Source organism: Mustela nigripes, chromosome X (assembly GCF_022355385.1).
Source record: "Mustela nigripes isolate SB6536 chromosome X, MUSNIG.SB6536, whole genome shotgun sequence".
Lineage (NCBI taxonomy): Eukaryota > Metazoa > Chordata > Mammalia > Carnivora > Mustelidae > Mustela > Mustela nigripes.
In genome coordinates this window covers 111,487,368-111,509,619 of record NC_081575.1, presented here as the reverse complement: position 1 = coordinate 111,509,619, position 22,252 = coordinate 111,487,368, and the positions used below count along the sequence as shown (strand labels likewise).

The 22,252-nt window shown below is 41.8% G+C and overlaps 1 protein-coding gene across 3 annotated transcripts in view; it reads right to left on the bottom strand.

The window, feature by feature from the left end:
* Positions 1-588: 588 nt before the first annotated feature.
* The window catches only part of RBBP7 (RB binding protein 7, chromatin remodeling factor), a 22,329-nt gene continuing 665 nt past the window's right edge, over positions 589-22,252 (bottom strand). Inside the window, exons 1-12 of one of the 3 annotated variants that reach the window (XM_059384807.1) lie at positions 21,939-22,101; positions 21,513-21,657; positions 16,707-16,852; positions 13,309-13,482; positions 12,139-12,254; positions 8,433-8,593; positions 7,552-7,678; positions 7,354-7,431; positions 6,501-6,577; positions 4,327-4,384; positions 1,739-1,849; positions 589-1,043 (exon numbers count right to left, since the gene is read on the bottom strand). In XM_059384807.1, coding sequence (XP_059240790.1) covers positions 975-1,043; positions 1,739-1,849; positions 4,327-4,384; positions 6,501-6,577; positions 7,354-7,431; positions 7,552-7,678; positions 8,433-8,593; positions 12,139-12,254; positions 13,309-13,482; positions 16,707-16,852; positions 21,513-21,657; positions 21,939-22,086 — 1,410 coding nt within the window. In that variant the 5' untranslated portion in view covers positions 22,087-22,101 and the 3' untranslated portion in view covers positions 589-974. Of the gene's footprint in view, positions 1,044-1,738; positions 1,850-4,326; positions 4,385-6,500; positions 6,578-7,353; positions 7,432-7,551; positions 7,679-8,432; positions 8,594-12,138; positions 12,255-13,308; positions 13,483-16,706; positions 16,853-21,512; positions 21,658-21,938; positions 22,102-22,252 lie in introns of those variants that run through there. The other 2 variants (XM_059384806.1, XM_059384805.1) reach the window with 2 other exon arrangements.

Genomic DNA, 22,252 nt, shown 5'->3' with positions numbered 1-22,252 from the left:
ATAAATAAATTAAAAAAAAAAACAAAAAGGAAAAAAGCCAACCCTGCATTTCCACAAGTCTTAGCTGCTCCTCGCACATTTCAGGGTGCACCTACTTAAATAGCAAGAGGATTCGGTACATTATAGAGGCATATAGGGAACGATTTTATTTGAAGATGAGCCAAAAGTATTTAAGCACATTAACTTAAAAGTTGGCTGGCCCCTCTTATATTTGACTGTAATTATTTTAGACTTAATGGGCTACAAGGTCGTCATTGTCGATTTTTGATCTGTTAAAATTAAAAACCATCACTAGGTGGCAGCTCCTGCGAAACAGGATGAAGGGCCAACCTGGTCTATCCCCTAGGCTGACGCTGACCCCTGCTGTGTACGCCAGCGAGCTTTCTTGGGGGGGGGGGGCGGTGTAGAAGTTACAGTAGGTCCGTGTGTACAGGTCTAACTTCTTACCCAATCTCTGGATCAGGACACTCAACGTATCCCGCAAAGTAATTCCGCACACACACGCGTACCAGTTTTCTCACAGGAAGGGACGCACATGGACAACACATTCATACTCTCCTACCCGGGTTCTAAGAAAACAAAACCAAATTTATTTTAAAACTTTATTTCTGCAAAGCCAATCAACAAGTGTTGGGAGGGAAAAAGTGTAAAAGTTATTCTTGCATATTTGGGAACAGCAAGCACTTAGTTTGAGAAAACAAGGACTTAAAATAGTTGAATCAAAGGCAGTACCCTGCTACTTGTATTTAAAACAACAGTGATGTTCTTTCTTAAACAACATTCCTTTCTTCCCTAAAAGCTACAATATGATACAGTACGCAATAGCTCACTTGAAAGTGCTAGAATCAGAAGGTAAAGAACGCCATATGCCAACCCACTTACATTTCCTACTATACAATGCCTTTTCGGCGCTTGATAAACCAAGCATTCATGTAGCATTACATTCAACAGAAACATTTCTTGTACTTTGGGTTTTAAGATCCTTGCCCCTCCAGTTCCGATGTTGTGACATCTGACTCTTCATCATTGTAAATATTTTCAGCCTGGAGAGGACAACCAAATAAATGCATAGGTAAAACTCCCCATGGTTTTTTACAAAACCTCCTGAAATCAGCATTTAATTCTGTCTAGATTTTAGGATTCACTGGTCAGCGTGTTTCTGTGTTGGACATTTTTAGAGTGATTTACTTAGTAGTTTTCCCCCCAGACTTGAATGAGGAAAACCCAGGGCCAGGGTTCTCATTTGGCAGAGGAGCCCACCTAAGCCACCAAGCTGCCTACATGCTACTACTTTCTGTAGTAAAAAGTGTTTTCCAAAAGCATTTCAAGCATCTCTGAGATGAAGCACCGGCCCTGCGGGTTAATGAGAGGGTTAACACCACCTCAGAAACACTAGGTGCTCAGTACTCCGCTTCCGAGGACTCGTGGATGCTTTGCTCCTGTATCCTTCATGCCCGTGACGGAGCAGACCCCGGACCTACAGCAGTGACGCCAAGAGCCCAGCGGACGAAGCGTACGACAACATGCAAAGCGGAACAGAGGCCGTGTCCCCGTCTGTGTGCAGACACAGATTTCTCCTGACCTGACAGGTGCATACCGAACTTAAGACTTGTTAAAATGGAGAAAGGTCTTTTAAGATTGTGCATATTGCACCAAATTTAGAAAAGCAACAATTCTGTAATAGAAACACTTTGAGTGAATGTCTCTTCGTTCAGGAAAAATAAACACTTTAGCTCACCATTTGCCATATCTGCATGATGTTATCCTCAGACACCGAGCAGATGACCCAAGGCTCATTGGGGTTCCAACTAAAATCTGATATCTTGGCGGTGTGTCCTCCATGAATAAACTGTTAATAAGAAAAATAAGAATTTTAAAAAGCCTGTTTCATATCTTAGTTTTCAGAGCATCAATCTTGCAACTGAGGTTTAAGGGAGGGGTTTACAGGCTTCGTAATCCACCCCCTGCTGCCTCTGCAAGTTTCCAAACCCTCAAGAAAGATGGGACAGTACAGCAACGCCTGGCTCCCCTTTGCCTACACTCCCGATACAAGTATGTGCACGGGTGCGTTTTTCTCACACAAACATACCTAACTAAGCCGCCCCCCCCCCCAAGTACTTCACCCCCCATCACCCAAAAGTGAGGACATCTTCCTACACAACCACAATGCCATTTCTGTACCTAATACACTTAACATTAATTCAGCCTCCTTATCAAATATACGTACTTCGGTACAAACAGTTAAGACAATAAACCTCCTTAAAGTTCTGTTACAGCCTCTCCAAACTGGCCCACCCGAGGAGCCCACACACCGCCCAGCCACCCTCCATCTCCCCAAGGGGCACCACTCCCGGCAGGGATTTAAAAAAACCAACCAACCCCCAGGGTCCAAAAGCAAAGCCCCCCAAAGGCTAAGCAGAGGGCTTGCTGTACAATGATGAAGGCAGCAGAGACTCCCTCCCTACAAGACACAGCCTCATGGGAAAGCACTGGACCTCCCTTACCTCAGAATTAAGAATCAGAAGGAACCATTCTCACGGGGACAATATGAATGCACAGTCTTGGACCGAAGTCACATTTCCTAACGAAGTCTAATTTGACTCAGGTTGACAATTAGGTCACATGCAAGGTAACTGTTCTACCTAATCATTTTTTTCAGTTTAAAAATGACAGGAGAAAAACGGCTTTTCAGAATTGTGTTAAGGGGGCGCTGAGAGAAAATACGTTAAGACCACAGGCTTGGGATGTGCAGAGAGTCCTCAAATCAAGACACTGTTGGACTAAAATTACGGTCAGCATCCAGTTTGCCACAAGTTAGGTGTCCCTTGATTTCAAGCTCTCCTGTGAAAGGAGCAAAATCCCAGTGGATTTCCTCAAGGACCACTGTTGAGTGGTCTGTTAAAGAATCCTACTATACAGGGTACCCCCAAATAGCTGGAAACTTTGAGAGCACGCCAAGCCAAAGAATCAGTCACAGAGAGCACCTCCTCTCACACTTCGACAGAGCTAGCTAGGCCGATCCAGACACAAAGCGGACCGCTGGCTGCCAGGGCCCGAGGAGAGGAGCGGACTGGGAGGTACTCCAGAGCAGCGCTCCTTCCTCAGGGGAAGGAAACGTTCTGACTTGTGGCGGCAGTTGGAGAATTCTGTGAGCACACTAAAAACCACTGAATCCTATCCCTTCAACAGGTGAACTGTATGGTATGTGAGTTCCATCTCCCAAGTTTTTACCAAAGTAAAGTAAGGACCAACGGCTGGACGATGGATGACAGCAGGTGCCGGCAACGCCTCGGCTAGAGACACTTTAGAACTATGAAGCCACGCAGCACAGCACAGACTCTGCAGACTAAGTCACTCAACAGAGAATACACCGTCCAGGTGCTGTCGTCTGTCTAGGGGATTTATTGAGAAATGCTCTTCTTTAATCAGCGTGCAGTGCATAGAACATGCGGGCATGTCTGTGTTATGACACCCTGTGTCCCTTTCTGGCCACTGCTGTGGGGTGTGGCACTGCGCAAGGAGTGCGGGGATCCAGGGCGTCTGTGCCACGTGGGCTTCGGTGAGCATCTCCTGTACGCGGGGCTCACCTTTGAGGGCCTTCTTTACCTTTTAAAAGCGGTGGGCAAAGCCCAAGGGTACCAAGACTTGGTACTGACCTAGGAATGAAATACGCTACAGTGGACTGGATGACCATCTGCTAAATGACTGGCGGACACGAACGTGGATTCTGAGTGAGGAGGAACCGCCGCGAAGTGCGGCCCCGCCCAACGGAAGGGGACCCGACGCGCACACTGCAGAGCTCGGAACCCGGAGGGACGAGAACAGGACAAACCCACCACAGAAACCTTCAAGGGCCGAGAAGATGCCGCTTGATTGTTAGGAGCAGGAGGGAGATGGTACACACTTGGCACCGACAAGATCCAGAATGCTGTCATTTTCTGGGCAGGGAACTTAAAAATCAAGTCACCGGAATATTTCTGTACTGTTAGATAATGTGAAGTATTGGCTAATTCGGTATCAATACCGAGCCCCCCACCCAAAAAAAACCCCCTCAGAAATACTACAAATGGGAATTAGTGAGAAATTTCATGATTTTCCAGGAGCCCAAATAGTTCTTAGTGAAATATTCATAAAAACCTACTGTGCTCTATTTACTATTTTCTATAAATGTCAAAACCCAGTCAGAATAACCTTTAAGACCAATTTGAAATCCTCTCCAAGAGCTAGCATTTGGAGTTCTGACTCATTTTCCAGATTCACGGATCAATGACAGGCAGTCCAATCTGCACATGACATTTCATCCTGCATAAGAAAGCCAATATATACCAGGAGTTCTGGAGGCCCATCTTCGGCGTCTTCTGCTGATTGTTCTTCTCCAATTTTGCTATCAAAAAAGAACATAATGCTGTCAATACTGAAATTCTTGCAGAAGGTATCAGTGTTCACAAAACCAGCATCAGCCCACAAAAGGCATCTTAAAATGCACACTCTAGAGACCACATTTCTACACTACTGCCAATGACAACTTCTGTCTTAGTTACTGGTGGGACAGTGGGATGTTCACCTTCTGGAAATGATAAAAGCTGTTCATAACTGAGGATGCAGCACAGAAATTGTTTATAATAAATACTAATTTAAAATTCATTATTTAAAAAAATAAAAGTCATTATTTTTAACTGTGGCTGTTTGCTGCACTGGATTTAAAAGGTAAAACTCAAGATATAAGCCAAGGAGGGTGCCTGGGTGGCTCAGTGGGTCAAGCCGCTGCCTTCGGCTCAGGTCATGATCTCAGGGTTCTGGGATCGAGCCCCACATCGGGCTCTCTGCTCAGCAGGGAGCCTGCTTCCCCCTCTCTCTCTGCCTGCCTCTCCGTCTACTTGTGATCTCTCTCTGTCAAATAAATAAATAAAATCTTAAAAAAAAAAAAGATATAAGCCAAGGAAAAGAGGAAAAAAAAACTTAGCCTAATAACTTCAACATGCCGAATCTGCCAGCAGCCCCAACACTCTTTAAGTTACACACCAAGTATCAGCCTTGATATCTAGCCCCAAGGTGTGCTTTGCTAGTAAGAACTGCTAAAAAAGCAACCAAAATACATAACCTTCCAAGTGATACTCTTTCTTCCTATTAAATTTAAACCAAACACATGGGACTGCTAGACAATGATGTATATCCTCCCGTCAGAACTATTTTAATCTGTAATTCTATCCAATGTAATGTAATTCTAACACTACGCAACTTATAAAAGAATTAAGAATTAAGCCTCCAAATTTACTATTGGCACCTCTAGGGACAATTCAGCTGCCAGGGCATCCAGACTTTCAAAGCCCGCTGCTTGATTTCAGAGTTTTCAGTTTCTACTTTTACTACTAAAATTGTTTTCAAATAAAATAGTGTAGACTCAAATATCCGCTTTCAAGATTCTCTACATTCCAAGATTCAATCATGGCTAGAGTTTGTTCTGTACAAACACAGAACGTTAGATGTTCAGAAGTTTTACCAATACAAGTATTTTATTCCAGTGTTTTATGTTCTGTGCACTGAAGAACTGGTCTGCGGTCTCTGTGATGAAAGCAGCCTTGGTTTTAATAAACTAAAAACTTAGCCTACTTCAAAGCAATACATTTAAAATAAGGATTTTAAATAAGTTATTTCTTGGTAATGATTTAAACTTAGGATAATGATATCTGAGAAGAACGTTTATATAACTGAACATCTTTATTAATGGCTCTAAAGGCTCAAGAAAAGTAAAGGAGTCTGAAATTCTTAGAATGGCGACTCGGAGATCAAGGAACTTTACAAAATTGGAAGAACTCTATGCTGAGCCCCAGAAGAATGTAAGCTCGCTTACAGCACCGCCTGTGCTTATTCCGTGCCCAAGTGTATCCCCAGCAGCTACACAGACCACAGCAGGAGCTCAGGTCCTCAAAATGAAACAATGGAAGCACAGAAGAGCAAATGATAGAAACACTAAGAGTGCAGGTAAGAGACATAAACTAAGAGCCCACATACGAGACATAAACAGCTAACATCTGTACCCCTTTCTATGCCAAGAGTGTTTTCAATATAATTATTTCGATCGTTACGACATACACACGCCCCCAACTTCATGTCTGAATACCAACAACAAAAACTCTCATCATATAAATTCATTTTGCATTGCATTTCCTGATTCACTTCTGTTTTACAGAACCAAGACTCTTCAGGAAGGCACTTGAAAGTTGCTTTAATATTTGGCTTATTAGTCTGACTTCGAGTCAGGTCATGATCTCAGGGTCCTGGGATCGAGTCCCGCATCCGGCTCCCTGCTTCTCCCTCTACCACTCCCCCTGCTTGTGTTCCCTCTCTCGCTGTGTCTCTGTCAAGTAAGTAAGTAAAATTTTTAAAAAAATTTTGGCTTATTAAATGGGTATCTGCAAACTACTCTCGACTTCATGAATTTCATCATCTGTCAGATTGGCATACTTATGCAGTTTCTTGTCACCGGACTTGGGAGTTACCTTAAATCCCACACGTTCAGGCGGCGATCAGTACCACTTGAAGCCAGAATAGTTTCGTTATGTGGAGACCAGTGGACCTAGCAACACAGATTGGAAAGTGTGAAGTATCGTCTGTTCCTATGTTTGTGGGTATTATTCTAATCCTTGAGACCTTCCCAGTTTCTGTTTCTCTATCCTCTTCTTGTCCTATCCTTTCAAGTGCTCTTAAATGGCCCATCTCCTCAGCCTGCTTTCCTGAAGGTCACACCCCAATACAAGGGAGCTCAGCTAGGAATCCCCATAAAGTTACTCAGCCCCCTAACTACCCCAGAAGCTTTTCAACTTTTCAATTAAGTATATCTTAAACCTATGCAATTGAGGGGTGCCTGGGTGGTCAGTGGGTTAAGCCTCTGCCTTCGGCTCAGGTTGTGATCTCAGGGTACCAGGATCGAGCCCCACATCGGGTTCTCTGCACAGCAGGGAGCCTGCTTCCCCCTCTCTCTGCCTACTTGTGATCTGTAAATAAATAAAGTCTTTTTAAAAAAAAAAAAAAAAAACCTATGCAATTGAAACCACTTGAAACGATATACAAGGTTGTTTGTTGTTTTTCCCACCAGAGGACCTACCATGCTGGATACCTTAACTAAAGAATCCTTGGATTTCACTTTTTAAACTGATCCTGTTTTGCAAGACTTTTTCGACTTCTAAAGTTATAATCTCACAGAGCTCCAAGTTACTTCCCACTAGTTAACCTACACAGAAGAGGAACTTAAAAAAAAAAAAGCATGCCTGCTATAAAAGCAAAAAGATTTTAAATTTCCCCCATCAGAAATTACCAAAAACCTGACAGAGACTATAGAAAACTGCCACGTACCTGGAAAATCTCATCTTTATGAGATTCAAAGGTATGGAGTTTTAACTTTAAATTACGCAGATCCCATAAAGCTACAGTCTGAAGAAAAATAACAAATGAAAAGGAATTCATTTCTGCACTTTACATTGAGTTTTAGAATATCTGACTAGCACAAGACAACTGGATTCATAAACACCAAATACACAAAAACTTGGAAACCTTATCTGCAGAGCCAGTTGCAAGAATGAACTCGCTATAGGGGTTGAACGACAGGCAGTTGACCTCGGCAGTGTGCGCGTCCACCAGGTGGCTTGGCTTGGAGGTGGTATTGGACCTGGTGTCCCATCTAAAACACAAAGGTACAAGGCACACAGCACAAGACAAAGCCACCTGCCCCTCCCCAGCTTCTCACACTTGTTTCCGGGTCCGCGCCACTCCACACCCCCCCATTTCTGCCCCTTACGCTTGCCCCTTCATGGACACCCCAACCATGTACAGAGCTGCCAATTCGGACTGCCAACCACTACGTGCCATATTCTACACCTACAGAAAATAAATTAGGGCTATCATTTCCAGTTACTCGTTTATTAGATTCCTGTCTTAATACCAACTACTTCAAGCATACACCAACTACTACACAGAGAACAATTTAACAATTTGATACCTACAACCTAGCCTTGTCAAGTCTTATTACTTGGTCACATTTGCCTCAGATAGGAGTTTATGAAATCAAACACATTACAGGTGGCTGAATGCAGCCCAGTGGCCATGACCTGATAGAATCATTCTTAGCCCTCATCTTCAAAGTCACTGCGACCCCAATTTTGACATTTGCCATTGCCAAGCAGGTTTCTTCATATTTACTTATGTTTTCTTTTTTCAAATAAAAAATGGTGTTTACTCATATGCCACAGTAACTTTTATACAAAAAAGCCATTACACGTGTATGGTTTCTTGTATGTCAATTATACCTCAGTGAAGTTTTTAAGGCCAGTATGTAACTTTAAAAAAATTAGTAAATCAAACCACAGGCCACCACAATCACTGATGGTCATTGAGGACACCTACATAGCAAGACCCCACTGAACCTTCCACCTTACATCATAAGTTTCTGATCATCAGCAACCGATCCAAATAAGGACTCGTGGAGCAGATGCCAGGCCACATCCTCTACAACAGCCGAGTGGCCAGTGAAGATGGCTTTAGCATCCACGATCTTGCCTTCCTTTGGTCCTGCGTTTATATCCCACAGACAGACAGTCTAAAGAAGGAAAAAATAAACAACCTTCATTAAAAAATTATTGAACGAGGGGCACATGGCTGGCTCAGTCAGAAAAGCTCATGACACTTGATCTCACGGTCATGAGTTCGAGCCCCGTGCTGGGTGTAGAGATTTCTTATATAAACTTAAAAAAATTATCTAACTATATAAAAGGTAGAAATAAACACGAGAAGAAACATAAATAAAAGTGAAGCTTCTGAAACAGAAGAGTGTATTCTTGTACCATTCATCATCTGAGATGCTGAGGGCAAGGTAAGGGTACAGTAAGGGGGATGGGGAAACCGAGCATGATGGTAGGCAAGAGACGATCAGGTTCGAGTTTCTACTGACATATCTTCAATCAAGTATCTAAAATTCATCTAGATTACACAATGAAACACAGAGCCCAACATTCAGTATCTACTGAACAGATATTTGTGTCCTAGAAATTCACACAGGGCTGGGAGATTAGAAATTAAAACTAAAACATGCTTCTTCAACAGCAAAAATATTTGGATAAATCTTTGACTTCATAGCAGAAACCACTACAAACATTAAGAAGTGGGACAGGTGAATAACCCAGAAACCCCAACTAGGCTACTTTGAGAGGCCAAAGCTTAGGGCCTATGGACAGATCCCCACAGTGCACTCCTCAAAACATCAGCACAACCCAAGGAGAGGCCATGGGCCTTCCCCAGGCCCCAAAGATCACAGATCTGTAGGCTCTGCAACCTGAGGCTTCAAATGACAATTATCACAAAGTTAAGAGGAAAGTTTTTAGGAAAAAATGTTGCCAACTACAAGGCAATGATTATCATCCACATGGTTTAAAATAAAAGGCAATTCCATTAGAGTAAATTTGCTGCAATAATTCCACTGACACTGGTATGGGGTTCATCTCTTTGAAAATCACTTTCTTATCCGAGTCTCTAGAACAAAGCTATTTCCCAGTAATAGCTATTTACCCAGTACCCAAAAGAAGTTTTATATAATACACATACCCTTAGTCTTTGTGGATACACACTCAGATGCACAATTTACAAGCACTGAAGAAAAGGAACATGTAGAGCTCTTGCCGTCCTCCCCTGCTCATTTCACAAGGATCCCGGAAGATTAGCAATATGCCTGGCACATGCGGAGCCCTTGGAAAACGTCAGCTATTATTGTAACTAGCAACTCCCAGCCCGGCGTCTTCAGAATGCACTAGTAATTAAGTAACTGAGCTTAACCCATCCTCCCTGTTTTAGGGACTCAACCATGCCCACTTTGAGGGACGTGGAAGAAAGCTTCCTTTCATAGAACTAAGGGAGACCCTTGCTTCCCAGCCTCTCCTGTGGCTGGGACACGATGCTGGCTCCATCAGTCTGGCCATGATTTTGAATTGCGAACATCAACAGGGAAATCTGTTCTCATGACTGCCAGTGTGTGTTGGGGGGTGGGTGGGGAGTGTACACAGCGGAGAGTAACATCCACTAGCCTCTTCTCTGGGTTGTAGGCCATTTTCTAGACAGCACAGCAATTCTGTGAGCTGCTCAAGGTCCTTCTGATAAATTTCTTTTCTGTTTGTATCAGCCAGAGTTGGTTTTGCTTGCTTATACCTAAAGATTCTTAACTGGGCCAATTACCTACTTTCAGTATTTAAAAAAAAAGCATAACAGAAATCGTGGCCAGTAGAAATATAAAGAAGGTCTGTGACGCAACAGGCCCCGTTCTAGGCAGGAGGATATACGAAGAAAGAAGGTAAAGAACCTGTGGCCAAGTTACAAGAGCTTTCAAAAGCTCCAGAAGTCTACTCTCAGCTCTGGGCTAGAGTTACAGCAAACATGTTTTACTTACAATATGGGATCCATGAAGGAAGGTGTGGAGCTGTAGGTGGAAAGAATGCTACAAATACTGATCTACAATAAATTAACAAGATCATTTTCCATTTGTGTGGTACTTTTGTTAAAATACTTGTATTAAGGATGCCAGGATAACTCAATAGGGAAAGGTTAGTCTTGCCAACAAATGGTGCTAGAAAAAACACAATAACTACAAGTGGAGAATGAACTTGAACCCCTACCTCACACCATATAAAAAAAATTAACTCAAAATGAATAAAGGACCTAAATGTAAGAGCTAAAGGTATGCAATTCTTAGAAGATAATGTAGATGTAAATATCTTTGTGATGTTGGATCATGTAATGGTTTCTTAGACACGGTATCAAAAGCATAAGTGATAAAATAAAACACATAAACTACACTCAAAATTCAACTTTTGTGCTTTGGAGGACATCACCAAGAACGAAAAGACAACCCACAGAGTGGGAGAAAATCTTCTGAAATCCTACCTGATAAAGGACTTGTATCCAGAATACATAAAGAACTCTTACAACTCAATAAAAAAAACCACAAAATTTAAAAATGGACAAGGGATTTGAATACATATTTTCCCAAAGAAGAGCTATAAATAGCCGATAAACACATAAAAAAGATATGCAACATCATTAGTCCTCATCACCACAAGGAGGTAAACCATTTCACCCTCACCAGGATGGCTATAATAAAGAAGACAGACAACAACAAGTGCTGACGAGGAAGTAGAGAAACTGGTACCCTGGAGTACACATTACTGGTGGGACTGTGAAGTGCTGCAGCTGCCTTGGAAAAGCTTGGCAGTTTTTTAAAAAGTTAAACATAGAGTTACCATATGACCCAGTATTTCCATTCCTACGTAATTACCCAAGAGAAATGAAAACCTACATCCACACAAAACTTAATACAAAAATGGTCATATAGCAGCATCAGCCAAAATAGCCCCAAAATGTTAAAACAAAAAAGAAAAGAAAAGAAAAAGAAAAGCAATGAGCCCCAAGCAGGAACAACCTACATGTCCATCAACTGATGAATGAATCAATTCCAGCACATCCATATAATGGATTATTCTGCCATATACAGGAGTGACATATTGACCTATGCTTCAACATGGATGAACCTTGAAAAACTTATGCTAAGTGAAAAGAAGCCAGACAGGGAAAAAGCACATATGATTTATATGATTTATCAGGAGACAAATCTATTGACATAGAAAGTAAATCAGTGGTTGTCAGGAGCTGGGGGCAGTGGCGAGGGGACTGCTTAAGGGGTCTGGAGTTTCTTTTTTGTGCCATTTGCTGAAAATGTTTCAGGATCCGATAGTAGTGATGACTGCACAGCTTTGTGAATATACTAAAACCCAATGAATTGTACACTTAAAAAATAAACTAAAAGGGAATTTCTGTCTCACAAACACTTCATAGTTTCCATTACAAAGATACATTTGGAAATAATGGCACACCTTTTGCCCACCTTCCCTCCATTCTAAGGTTGCTTCAAAAGAGCTCTGTGGAATCCCAAGGCTCCAACAGGGCAGTCTGATAACCATTGCTCTAAATCCTGTGAAAACGTTATCACAATAATCAGGAGTATTATCTTAGAAAACCTTTCAACTACACAGCGCTCCTTCAGTGCACAGCTCTCCAAGACAGTCTTTAAGTACATGAGATTAGAAAGAATAAGTCTCTCACATGATCGTCTGATGCACTTAGGAGATGTCCACTCAAGTTCGAATTCCAGGAAAGACCATAGCCTTCCTTTTGGTGGCCTCTTAACCTAAGATCAGGATTACATTCTCCACTTGGGTCTAAAAAAGGAAAGAGACACATTAACTACGAAGTGATTTTCTATTTATCAGAAGTAGTAAAAGCAATCCTCGGTCCTCACTGAATGAGCCGTAACATTCATGATAATGCTTGAAGAAGCGTCACATACAAACGATGACTTGGGACTTGGTCTGACCCACAGCCACTCTGAAAAGCTGTTCTCTGCGCTTCATTTCAAATACTCAATGCAAACCAAGTCTCAAGACCATAAAGTAACTAGTTCCTCTGCAAAACCAAGTACTAGCTCCAACGCAAAACACTGAAACCTACAACTATGCCCTCAGATTGGAGTGGCAACCTGCTCCACCCCGGATCAATTTTTTTCAAACACTTTTGTGAGGAAAGAGCTAAGACAGCAGGTCTGGTTGCTCAGCCCCTGCATGTCTCCAGGGTAGCCCGCAACCATGACTGACCCTTAGCCAACCCCTAGGAATGTGACCCTCACAAAATTCTTCATGTCCCTGACTGATGAAGCTGTGTGTGCCCAGAGCAGTGAGGCGTGCCGTAGCAGCTCGTCAGGACTTGCAGGGTTGTTCAGCAAGATTCAGGATGTATCTGGCTTCACTGCTGGGGTTCTGAGTTGCCCTTGCCATGGCTAGTCATAGAGCAGCATGTTCCTATGTGACCAGACCTCTATAAAAACACTAGATCCTGAGAGTCAAACAGGCTTCCCTAAGCAGAGACATTGATCACATGCCCCTTCGGTCTACTGCTAGAGAAAAAGCGTGTTCTACGTGGCCCTAGTGGGGAAGGACTCAAACGCCTGTGCCTGACCTCCCTGGACTCTGCCTGTTGCATATCTTTTCCTCCTCTGCTTTTGCTCTGTAGCCTCTGCTATAGTAAGTCCTAGCCAGGAGTAGAACCTGTCTGGGAGGTCCTTTCGTTACATCAACTGAATTTTGAGGGTGGTGATGGGACCCCCGAGAAGATTTTTAAACCTTTAAAAATTATAGATTACACTAGTTTGAACGACCTCACAGCAATTATTTTTCAAGAAAAATGTTCAACCGATGGCCTGATTTCATTACTACATACCTGGTTTAGCAGGGTGCTTCGTATAGTCAAAAACCAGCACATCAGAAGATGGAGTTTTGGTAGCAATGATGTGAGGATTCTGTGGCATGTAACGAGCACGGTTTACTTCTCCTTCATGGTTAATTTTAATTTCACATTCAATTTTTCCTGTTACAGAACCAAAGCCACCAAATTCTAATGTGAGAAGAAAGAAATAAACACATACACTTACGATTAAAAATCAGAAGTCATTTAGTTTAATCCACCCAACAAATTTTAACCTGGCAAAACACAACACAAATTAACTAGAGAACACAAAAATTTGGGTTTACTTGCCACTTGGAATTAATTTATTCTCAAAGCCCATTTGAATTGGAAAATGTTGACAGCCATTTTATGCAAGTTAGTTGTTTCACCTTGGATTTAGAATAATTAAAAACTGGCCTCTTTCAGTTGTAAAGAGGATGTAATTGTTTCCTAAAATCAGAAATCGATGCTAACTAACCCCCACCCAACCCTAAGACACAGACATATTGGTTCCACTAGCGTACTGAATTCTACTGCTAGCGGAGTACCAAAGCTCAAATGAGGGGGCTGGTGTGTGAATGAGACTACGGTGCTGAATAGTTATTAAAAAGGCCTTGGAAAAGCAACAAAGTCATATAAAAAGCGTAAGGAACTTCTGAGAAGCAGCAAAATAATAACAGAAAGTGTACATGTAGAGAACATCTAAGCACATAACAGCAAACAAGCATTTTCTTTTTTGTGTTCAAAGATTAGGAACGGGAATAGTTGCTGATGCTTAAAAAGTTTGGAGGTTTCACCTCGTAATTGTGTTATTTCTTCCTGACCTACATTGCCGCTTCTCCGCATGTTCCTTTTCTGTTCCCCCAGATCTCAGGTTCGGGAACACTAACTCAAATGCCTGATGGAGCCAGGCAGGAAACAAGAAAAACGGACTGGCTGGGTCCTAAAGAAAACCAACTGAAAGCAGCAAACCACTTCTCAGGTTCAGCCAGCTCTTGCTATACGGGAATGCTTAATGAACACTGGCTCCCATGGTTTAATACTGGCATTCAGCCACTCTTCTCTGTGGCAAATGTAGCTTACTCTTCTGTGTGGCTGAAAATCACAGACCAGTCCACACAGCTATGCCTACACAACCATATACAATCACCTTTTTCCTTCTCAACATGTCCCCTTTCCATCGTGTCAGTGGGAGAAACCTGGCCCAGCCTTTCTAAGATTGCCACTCACCCTGAGACTCTGCTCCAACTCTGCCCCAACTTTGCTTTTCATCCCACCACCCAACCCTCCACTGTGGATTCCAAGGGCTCTAGCATTTCTAACATAAAGACACTCAAGTTCCCCAATTCCTTTACTTAGAACCTGAACAGCTCTCCTCTTCCAAAAAAACAGATTTCCAGTAAGATTTACTTTCAACACAGGGCCTTGTTTTCTCAAACTCAAAAGTTCGAAAATAAAAACCACCATTTTAATGATAAAATACTATCCATTAAAAAATACCACAACTGAAAATAGAGAGGTGTTAACTGTAAATTATTTCAGGCACTTGTTGGAATGGAATACACAAAACAAGTGACTTCGGTAACTTGATACATCCATAAATTATGCACAGAGACTAAGTCTGAAGCCAAAAGTCCAATAAATACATACTTTAGGATTAAAATCCACTGAAAATTTCTCATTACGATTTTTACAGAAATAACGCATAAAATTGTAGGGAAACGGACTATGAATTGTGGCAGTGGCAAAGGGATTAAATCATTTTGGAAAATTGTTTTAGACTATTTTAAGCTGACAATGAATACACCATAGGACTCAGCAATCCTACTCCGCTAGATGAATTCTCCCACATGTGTACAAGGAGACATGGCAAGGATGGTCACTGAAGCACCATTTGTAAGAGCAAAATACCAAGCAGAGGCAGTACAACTGCCCCCTGGTAGAATGAATCAAGTAAGGTTTAAAGCACAACGGAACAAGACATGGGAGTTAAAAGGAGGTGGACATCTACGTGGTTTACATACATACACAAAACAGTACCCAAAGAAAAAAAGTGGGAAAAAAACCCTTTATACAGATTTACTACTGTATGAGTAATAAAAATACAAACAGTTAAAAATGGCACAATAATTTCAGGACAGTGGTAAATTCTTCAAAGGCAGGCAAGTTAGGAAAGGGGTATGGGGTGGCAGGATTTTAGCTATAATGTCTTATTTTCAATATGAAAAAAAAAACTAAAGTAAATTCCTTAAAATGTTAAGATTAAACCTTTTAGGGCTGTGCAGACAGCACTAACCCAACAGGTCTGGTTGCTTAGCCCTTTCAGTTCTGGGGACACTGGGACCATGAATGACCCTCAGTCCTGGGAACATGGACCTCAGAATGTTCTCAACGTCACTGATGGATTGATGATTTTGTGGTGTACACCTGGAGCAATGGACCATGCTGTACCAGGTTGTCAGGGTTGCTCTGCACAGATACAAGATTGACGACATGCACCTGGTTTCATTACTGGGGTCCTGAGTTTCAGTTGTCTTAACTGGCTGCCAGAAGGACGTGCCTGTGAAAACAACCCCCCCCACCAGAGCCTCAGATGCTGACACTCAAATGGGTTTCCCTGGGCAGAAGAGAGAGATTCTGCACATGTCCCTGTTATTTGCTGCCAGAGATAAAGCAGGTCGTGTGCAGCCTTGGAGGAGCCTTGTGCCAGACCTCCCTAGACTCCCTGATGTATATCTTTCCCCCACTGCTTTTGTTCTCTGGATTCTTTACTGTAACAAACTTTAGCCATGCGTATAATTTGCTGAGTCTTCTGAGTCCTTCCAGCACAATGGCCAACCTTGGGTGATGGTGGGAAGACCAAATCAGGGGAATGTACGTTTGACAGGGGAAACAGGAAATCAATAGCTTCCATAAAAAAGCCACTGTTAACTATTTGGTACATACGCCTCCTCTGACTTTTTCCTATATACACCCAATACATATTATTACTTTTTACCAAAATGGGTACTACAATCACACAAAGGAGTTAATCTATCCTGGACAGCTTTCCATACTAGGGCATACAGATTTGCCTCATTGTGAGTCTGTGTGAAATTTCAAATTTATCGCATTCTTAGGAATTGCTGAACAGTATTTCAAACATACCATAATGTGTTTAACCAATTTCCTATAAACTAACATCTGGGTTGCCAGGCTCATCTTAATTTTTCAATCCTGCAAATAATGCTATTGTGAAATCCTTGTGCACATGTGAGCAAGTAGTTCTATGAGATAAACTCCTAAAAGTTAAACGGCTGGGCCCAAAGATATTAATAGAAAACTGTAATAACATAGTAGAAAAGAAGGCACACTTCCTTAAACACCAATACTGGAATATACGGTATACCTACCACCCTTCTCACTGTCACAGTGGGAAGCATCAAACTGTGCATCATCGTTCGGAATATGGACTCGAGCAACCACGAGATGATTCTGCTCATCAGATGTGTGAGTCCCCAGCACTAGCCAATGAAGGGCATAATCCTTTCCTTCTGGTCTGTTTAGGAAAGAAAATAAGTCACACTAACCCTAAAGAAATCAGTTGCTAACAAATTCAGTCCATCTCCAATCTCCACACTCATAATCATTGACTTCTCACCTAAAAAATATCTTCCATTTTAAGAAATTAGACATTTCTAAATTTTCCAGTAAGAGGCAACAAGATAGAATGGAAAGTTTAAGCACTGAGCCAGAAAAACTGGGTTCAAATCCTGGCTCAAACTAAAATTAACTATATGCAATTCCTTAAATCACAACTTCCTGGGGGCCCCAGTTTCTTCACCCGAAAAACAGGTTATGAGGGCAAAAGGCATGAAAACTCATTATTAATGTTCAATGTCTATGAAATGGGTTTCTCAATTTTATGGCGGGGGGGGGGGGGGGGGGGAGGGCTGCTTTGTTACCTTGGTACTATAGAACTCATTTTGATGCTAAAGAACCCACTGATGCTCCTTGGCACTGTGGACCAAACAGTGATTTTTACATCTGTATCTATTAACAATGTTTCCCCATTTGTATTATCAAGAATAACAATTTTCACCTATGCTCTGTGGTCCCACCTCAGTGAAGAGGGCCAAAACCTAAGACTCTAGGCCCCAACACCAGACAAATTAGGCTACTTAGGTTTCTAAAGTTCAATTGTACAAAGCATTCAGTGGATTTTAAAAAAGGGTTGAGGACTGCTTCTACAAATATAATTTACTAATAACTAATAAAAATACAAGATGAAATTTTACCATGATTTGGCTTAATGATAAAAAGAACAATAAATACAAGTCCAAGAACAGAGTAAGGCAGCCATGGCTAAGCAATAGCAGCTTGTTTGAAAAAAGGCATGAGTCTTAGTCAATATATGTTCAGTGGCCAAAAATAGGATATGGCTGCCAAAACAGTTAATTTCCTCTTAGATGCACTTATATGGGGGGGGGGCAATATATACGAGCACACACCCACTTATTTTTAAATGAAAAAAAAAAAAGAAGACATACTTAGAAAACTAGGCTCTAAGCAATATAGTTTGGGAGAACTGAGACAAAACAAAATCTTTGTAGCTCAAAATGAAAAGGAACTTAAACACATCTCATTAGAATCAGTTGAAGAGAAATAGGAATGCCTGAGAGAAAGGAGGCACTGCAGAGCAGTATTATGGTTAACATAAAAAGAAGTGACTTTTTAGGAGCTTAAACAGAAAAAAACAGCACCTTTCTAAGGACCATGGTCCAAACATGGACTGGAGTTTGTGAAAAATTCCTTGAGTCTAAAATTCAATTCACGTACTCCCTGACACAATAATCATATAAGGATTTTTTTTTTTTTTTTACTGGAAATCCTTTCATCTCCATCATTAAAATACAAACCTATTTTCCTGAACCAATCAATATTACAAAGTTTTCCTCCAATGCTGAATGAACCTAAGGCTGCAGAAGCACTAATGTTAAAAGACCTCGTCCATTTTCAGTGCCAGAATCCTTTGCTCACTTGGACTCCACTGCTAAGAAATTCACCTGACAAGCTCAGATTATTACAAGGTTATTCTCAGCATTGTCTTAGTGGCAAAGATTGGTAACAACCTAAATATCCATCAATAAAGAACTGGTGACATAAATTATAATAAATTCATAAATGGAATTCTGCAGAGCCCTTAAAACAAAAGATTGTACCTATCTAAGCATGTTGAGAAGAAAGTCTCTAATATAAACTACCAACTGTAAAGTGAAGTGAATAACGAATAACTTGCTACTGTAAAAAAAAGATGGACAGGAGAGGCACCTGAGTGGCTCGGTTGGTTAAATGTCCAACTCTTGGTTTCCGCTATGATCTCACAGGTCCTGGGACTGAGCCCCATATTGGCCCCACACTCAGCAGGGAGTCTGCTTAACTTTCTCTCTCTCCCTTGCCCTCTGCCCCTCCTCCTGCTGATGTGCACATACTCTCTTAAAAAAAAAAAAAGATGGAGGAGAAATATGTATATGTACTTATTTCTGGATGGGTTTTAAAAAGTGCCAAAAATGATGGTCTCTGCTTTGGGTAATAAAACTAGGAGAATAGGGGACATGAAAAGGAAACATATTTCACTCCATGCACTTTGTACCACCTGAATTTGAATGATTACAAAGATTCTTAAGTAGAGATTTAGTCTCAATGTGTTTAATAGCAAATTATTCAATAAAAGATATATGGAATAATGAAATTAAATCTTAGAAATGCCTAAATAGAAATTTTTAAAGGCAAACCCACTATGTGGACAATTACCTAACTCAGTTTTTAAAGGACAAGAGTTCAGAAACTGTAAGTAATTATTAGGAAGTATGCTCTATATAGTACGTAGGTAGAAGGCAGGCCTTACGAGGTTGACTAGGATCTAGCTCCTCAAAGACTCAGGGAGTAAGAATAGCCAACGTTTCCAGTGTCCCATATAGTAACAAAACACAATCAAAGTCCCTTCATATTCCAAACAGAATCCTGCAAAAGCACCACAAAGCTATCCTCAACATCCAAGAATGCAGGCTGCCTGGCATTTTCTTGCATTCCCAGAGCAACTGCACATCCCACAACCAGATCCCACTTCTTTGCATGCAAAGAACACCATGGAGTACACAATTTAGAGTATTTTCTCTTAAGTTCTTAAGTGTTAATATAAAAGTAGTACGGTGCGGGGGGAGGCTGCTGGCTCAGTAGGTGGAGCATGCAGCTCTTGATCTCAGTTGTAAATTGGGGCCCCACGTTCGGTGTACAGTTTATTTAAAAATAAAAATCTTGGGGTGCCTGGGTGGCTCAGTTGTTAAGTGTCTGCCTTCCGCTCAGGTCATGATCCCAGGATCCTGGGATTGAGCCCCGCACTGGGCTCCCTGCTGAGTGGGAAGCCTGCTACCCCCTCTCCCCCTGCTTGTGTTCCCTCTCTCACTGTCTCTCCATCAAATAAATAAATAAAATCTTTTTTAAAAATAAAAATCTTTAAAAAAGCATTATCTGGGCTAAGAACTTACAGATCTATCATCTTTAAAGCTGCTACACAAAACATATCATAGTAACATTTTTAAAAGACTTGAATACGCAGTTTTCATTGGAATCCAAATGGAGAAATACAGCTATTACACTCTAATAAGTTATTTCTGAATACAAAGGGGTGGGAAAATCAGCATCAGTCACCACTTACTGCATACTTACTCCATGCCAGCACTTTAACAGTGCAGGATCTTATTTAATTCTCTCAAAAGTAGGCAGTAAGAAGCGCCAGCACCTTCATTTACACATCAGACAGCTTGGATGCAGATACTGACCAATGTGCCTTAATTTAGCTACTAAGAAGCAGGGGGGCAGGATTCAAACTCTGGTTTCTAACCTCAGAGTCCCACCAACCCCCACTGTTTTCTTCTGTTAAGGTAGGTCAAAAAGGTCTAAAAGAATGTAAATTAAGCTGTTAAAGCTTTTAATTTACTTAACAGGAATGCACAAAGAGTCAAAAATTAAGTGGTGCTGAGAACCCAAATACCCTTTAGTATTTGATGCTCAGAATGGTTATGTCAGTGCTTAGAAGTCTCCATCATATATTTCTTGGCTGCTCTTCCCACATCTGTGTATCTACACTGTGATATTTTGGGAACCCCAATGGAAGTCCTACCTGTATGGAAGAGGGTCTTTGCATATGGAGAATCTGTCCGTTAAAGGAGTAACCTTATATAAAGTAACTTGCTCTTATTTCCATAACTTGTCTCAAAATCCCCTTCCTAGATTAATTTTGTTAATGCTCATTGAATTATATACTCACATTATAGTTTTATAGTTTTAAAGTATATGGCCAAGTTCCTACTAGAAAAAGTGCAAGGGCATGAGAAAGGTGATCTAATACAGGGCTTGGCTCAACTCGGGGATACTCAGTTTTGGGGGCTCAAAATCCCTTTCCACCACTTACAGAATGTGTGATCTTGGGAATTTTACTCAATGTTTCCACCCCAGTTTCCACAACATAAGGATGATAAAAAGTAATCACAGTACACTTTTGAGTATTAAACCAAACAAGGGGACACAAAAACTTCAGATGCGCCAGGCCTTATTTTAAGTGTTCAATAATGCCAGAAATTATTACCAGGGAAATTCCAGAAGTGGCTGAAAAGAACGCTCTTACGAAGACCAACAACAACCTCAAAGTGTATTCCACATTATTAGCCTAACATCTTTTCTTTGGCGAACCGTTGCTAAATTATTCCCCCCTTTGCCAATTAAAACCTATTCATACTGGAGTAGCTGATTACATGGATATGCGCACTTGGTAAAAATCCACCAAGCCATATGCTTACGATTTGTGCACTTTCCCGTGTATACCGTATTTTTCAATAAAGTTGTAAAGAAATCCGGCCCCCAGCGGCTGGATTTCTTTGGGGTCAGCGGCCCCCAAAATGCCGCTCTGTATTTAAACCAAAAAAATGTCAAATATATCAGATGAGTCCCACAAATATCATTAATCGCACTTTAGCCCCACATCTACATATCAGAAGCCATCCCATATATCACTTAACTTTCGAAAATATAAATCACCTGCTACCTCATCCAAGGGCTAAACTGATTACACACTCCTGTTCTATATGTGAAATGCTGAAACTAGGAATCCATGGCAATAGTTAAATCTATGCAAAGTAAAAGTTGCCAAAAACCCTTACTTAGTCACTTCAGGAAGCCACTGAACGGTAAGACTCGGCCACTGAAGAGCATGGGTCATAACCAGGTCATACAGAAACGGTGTATTCTTCTTCCAGATTTTATATTCTTCATTGATGACACGCTCCTCCACAGTATCTTCAAACACTGAAATTTGGAGAAAGCCCATACAATTAAGCGGCTGAGAAAAATCGAAGTCAGAATCTGTACACAGATACTGGAGGTCACCTCGAGATGGCCACACCTAATCCACTCAGATTTACCTCTAATTTGGACACGAACTAACTACTCTTCCAGAAGGTGGAGAGAATATTTATTAACACCAGGAAGCTTATTTTTTGCACTTAGAAATCAATACCGCTTGCGCATACAGAATTGGGTAATTACACAGACAACGATTTTGTTTCGCCAGTTACAGCTGTTCGCACCTGTTCTAAGATGACGACCCGTGTGTACAGGGGCTCCACGACCCACGCGGGGAGACGAATCCACGTGTAGCAGAAACCCCTCGGCCCGCTCCCTCCATCCCCCACCAGGAGCGGCCTCCGCTCCCACGAAGCCAGCGTCAGCAGCCATAGGCCGGCGTGTTCCAGAATCCCCCGGACAAGGGCCGCGACCCCGAAGCGATCGACGCGCGCGCGTGGAAGGAGCAGCCGTGTCCGCTTTCCGGTGGCGGAGGCCGCCTCCGCCCGAGAGCCAAGGGCGCAGAAGGGAGCGCCGCCGCTGGAGGCGGGGGGGGGGG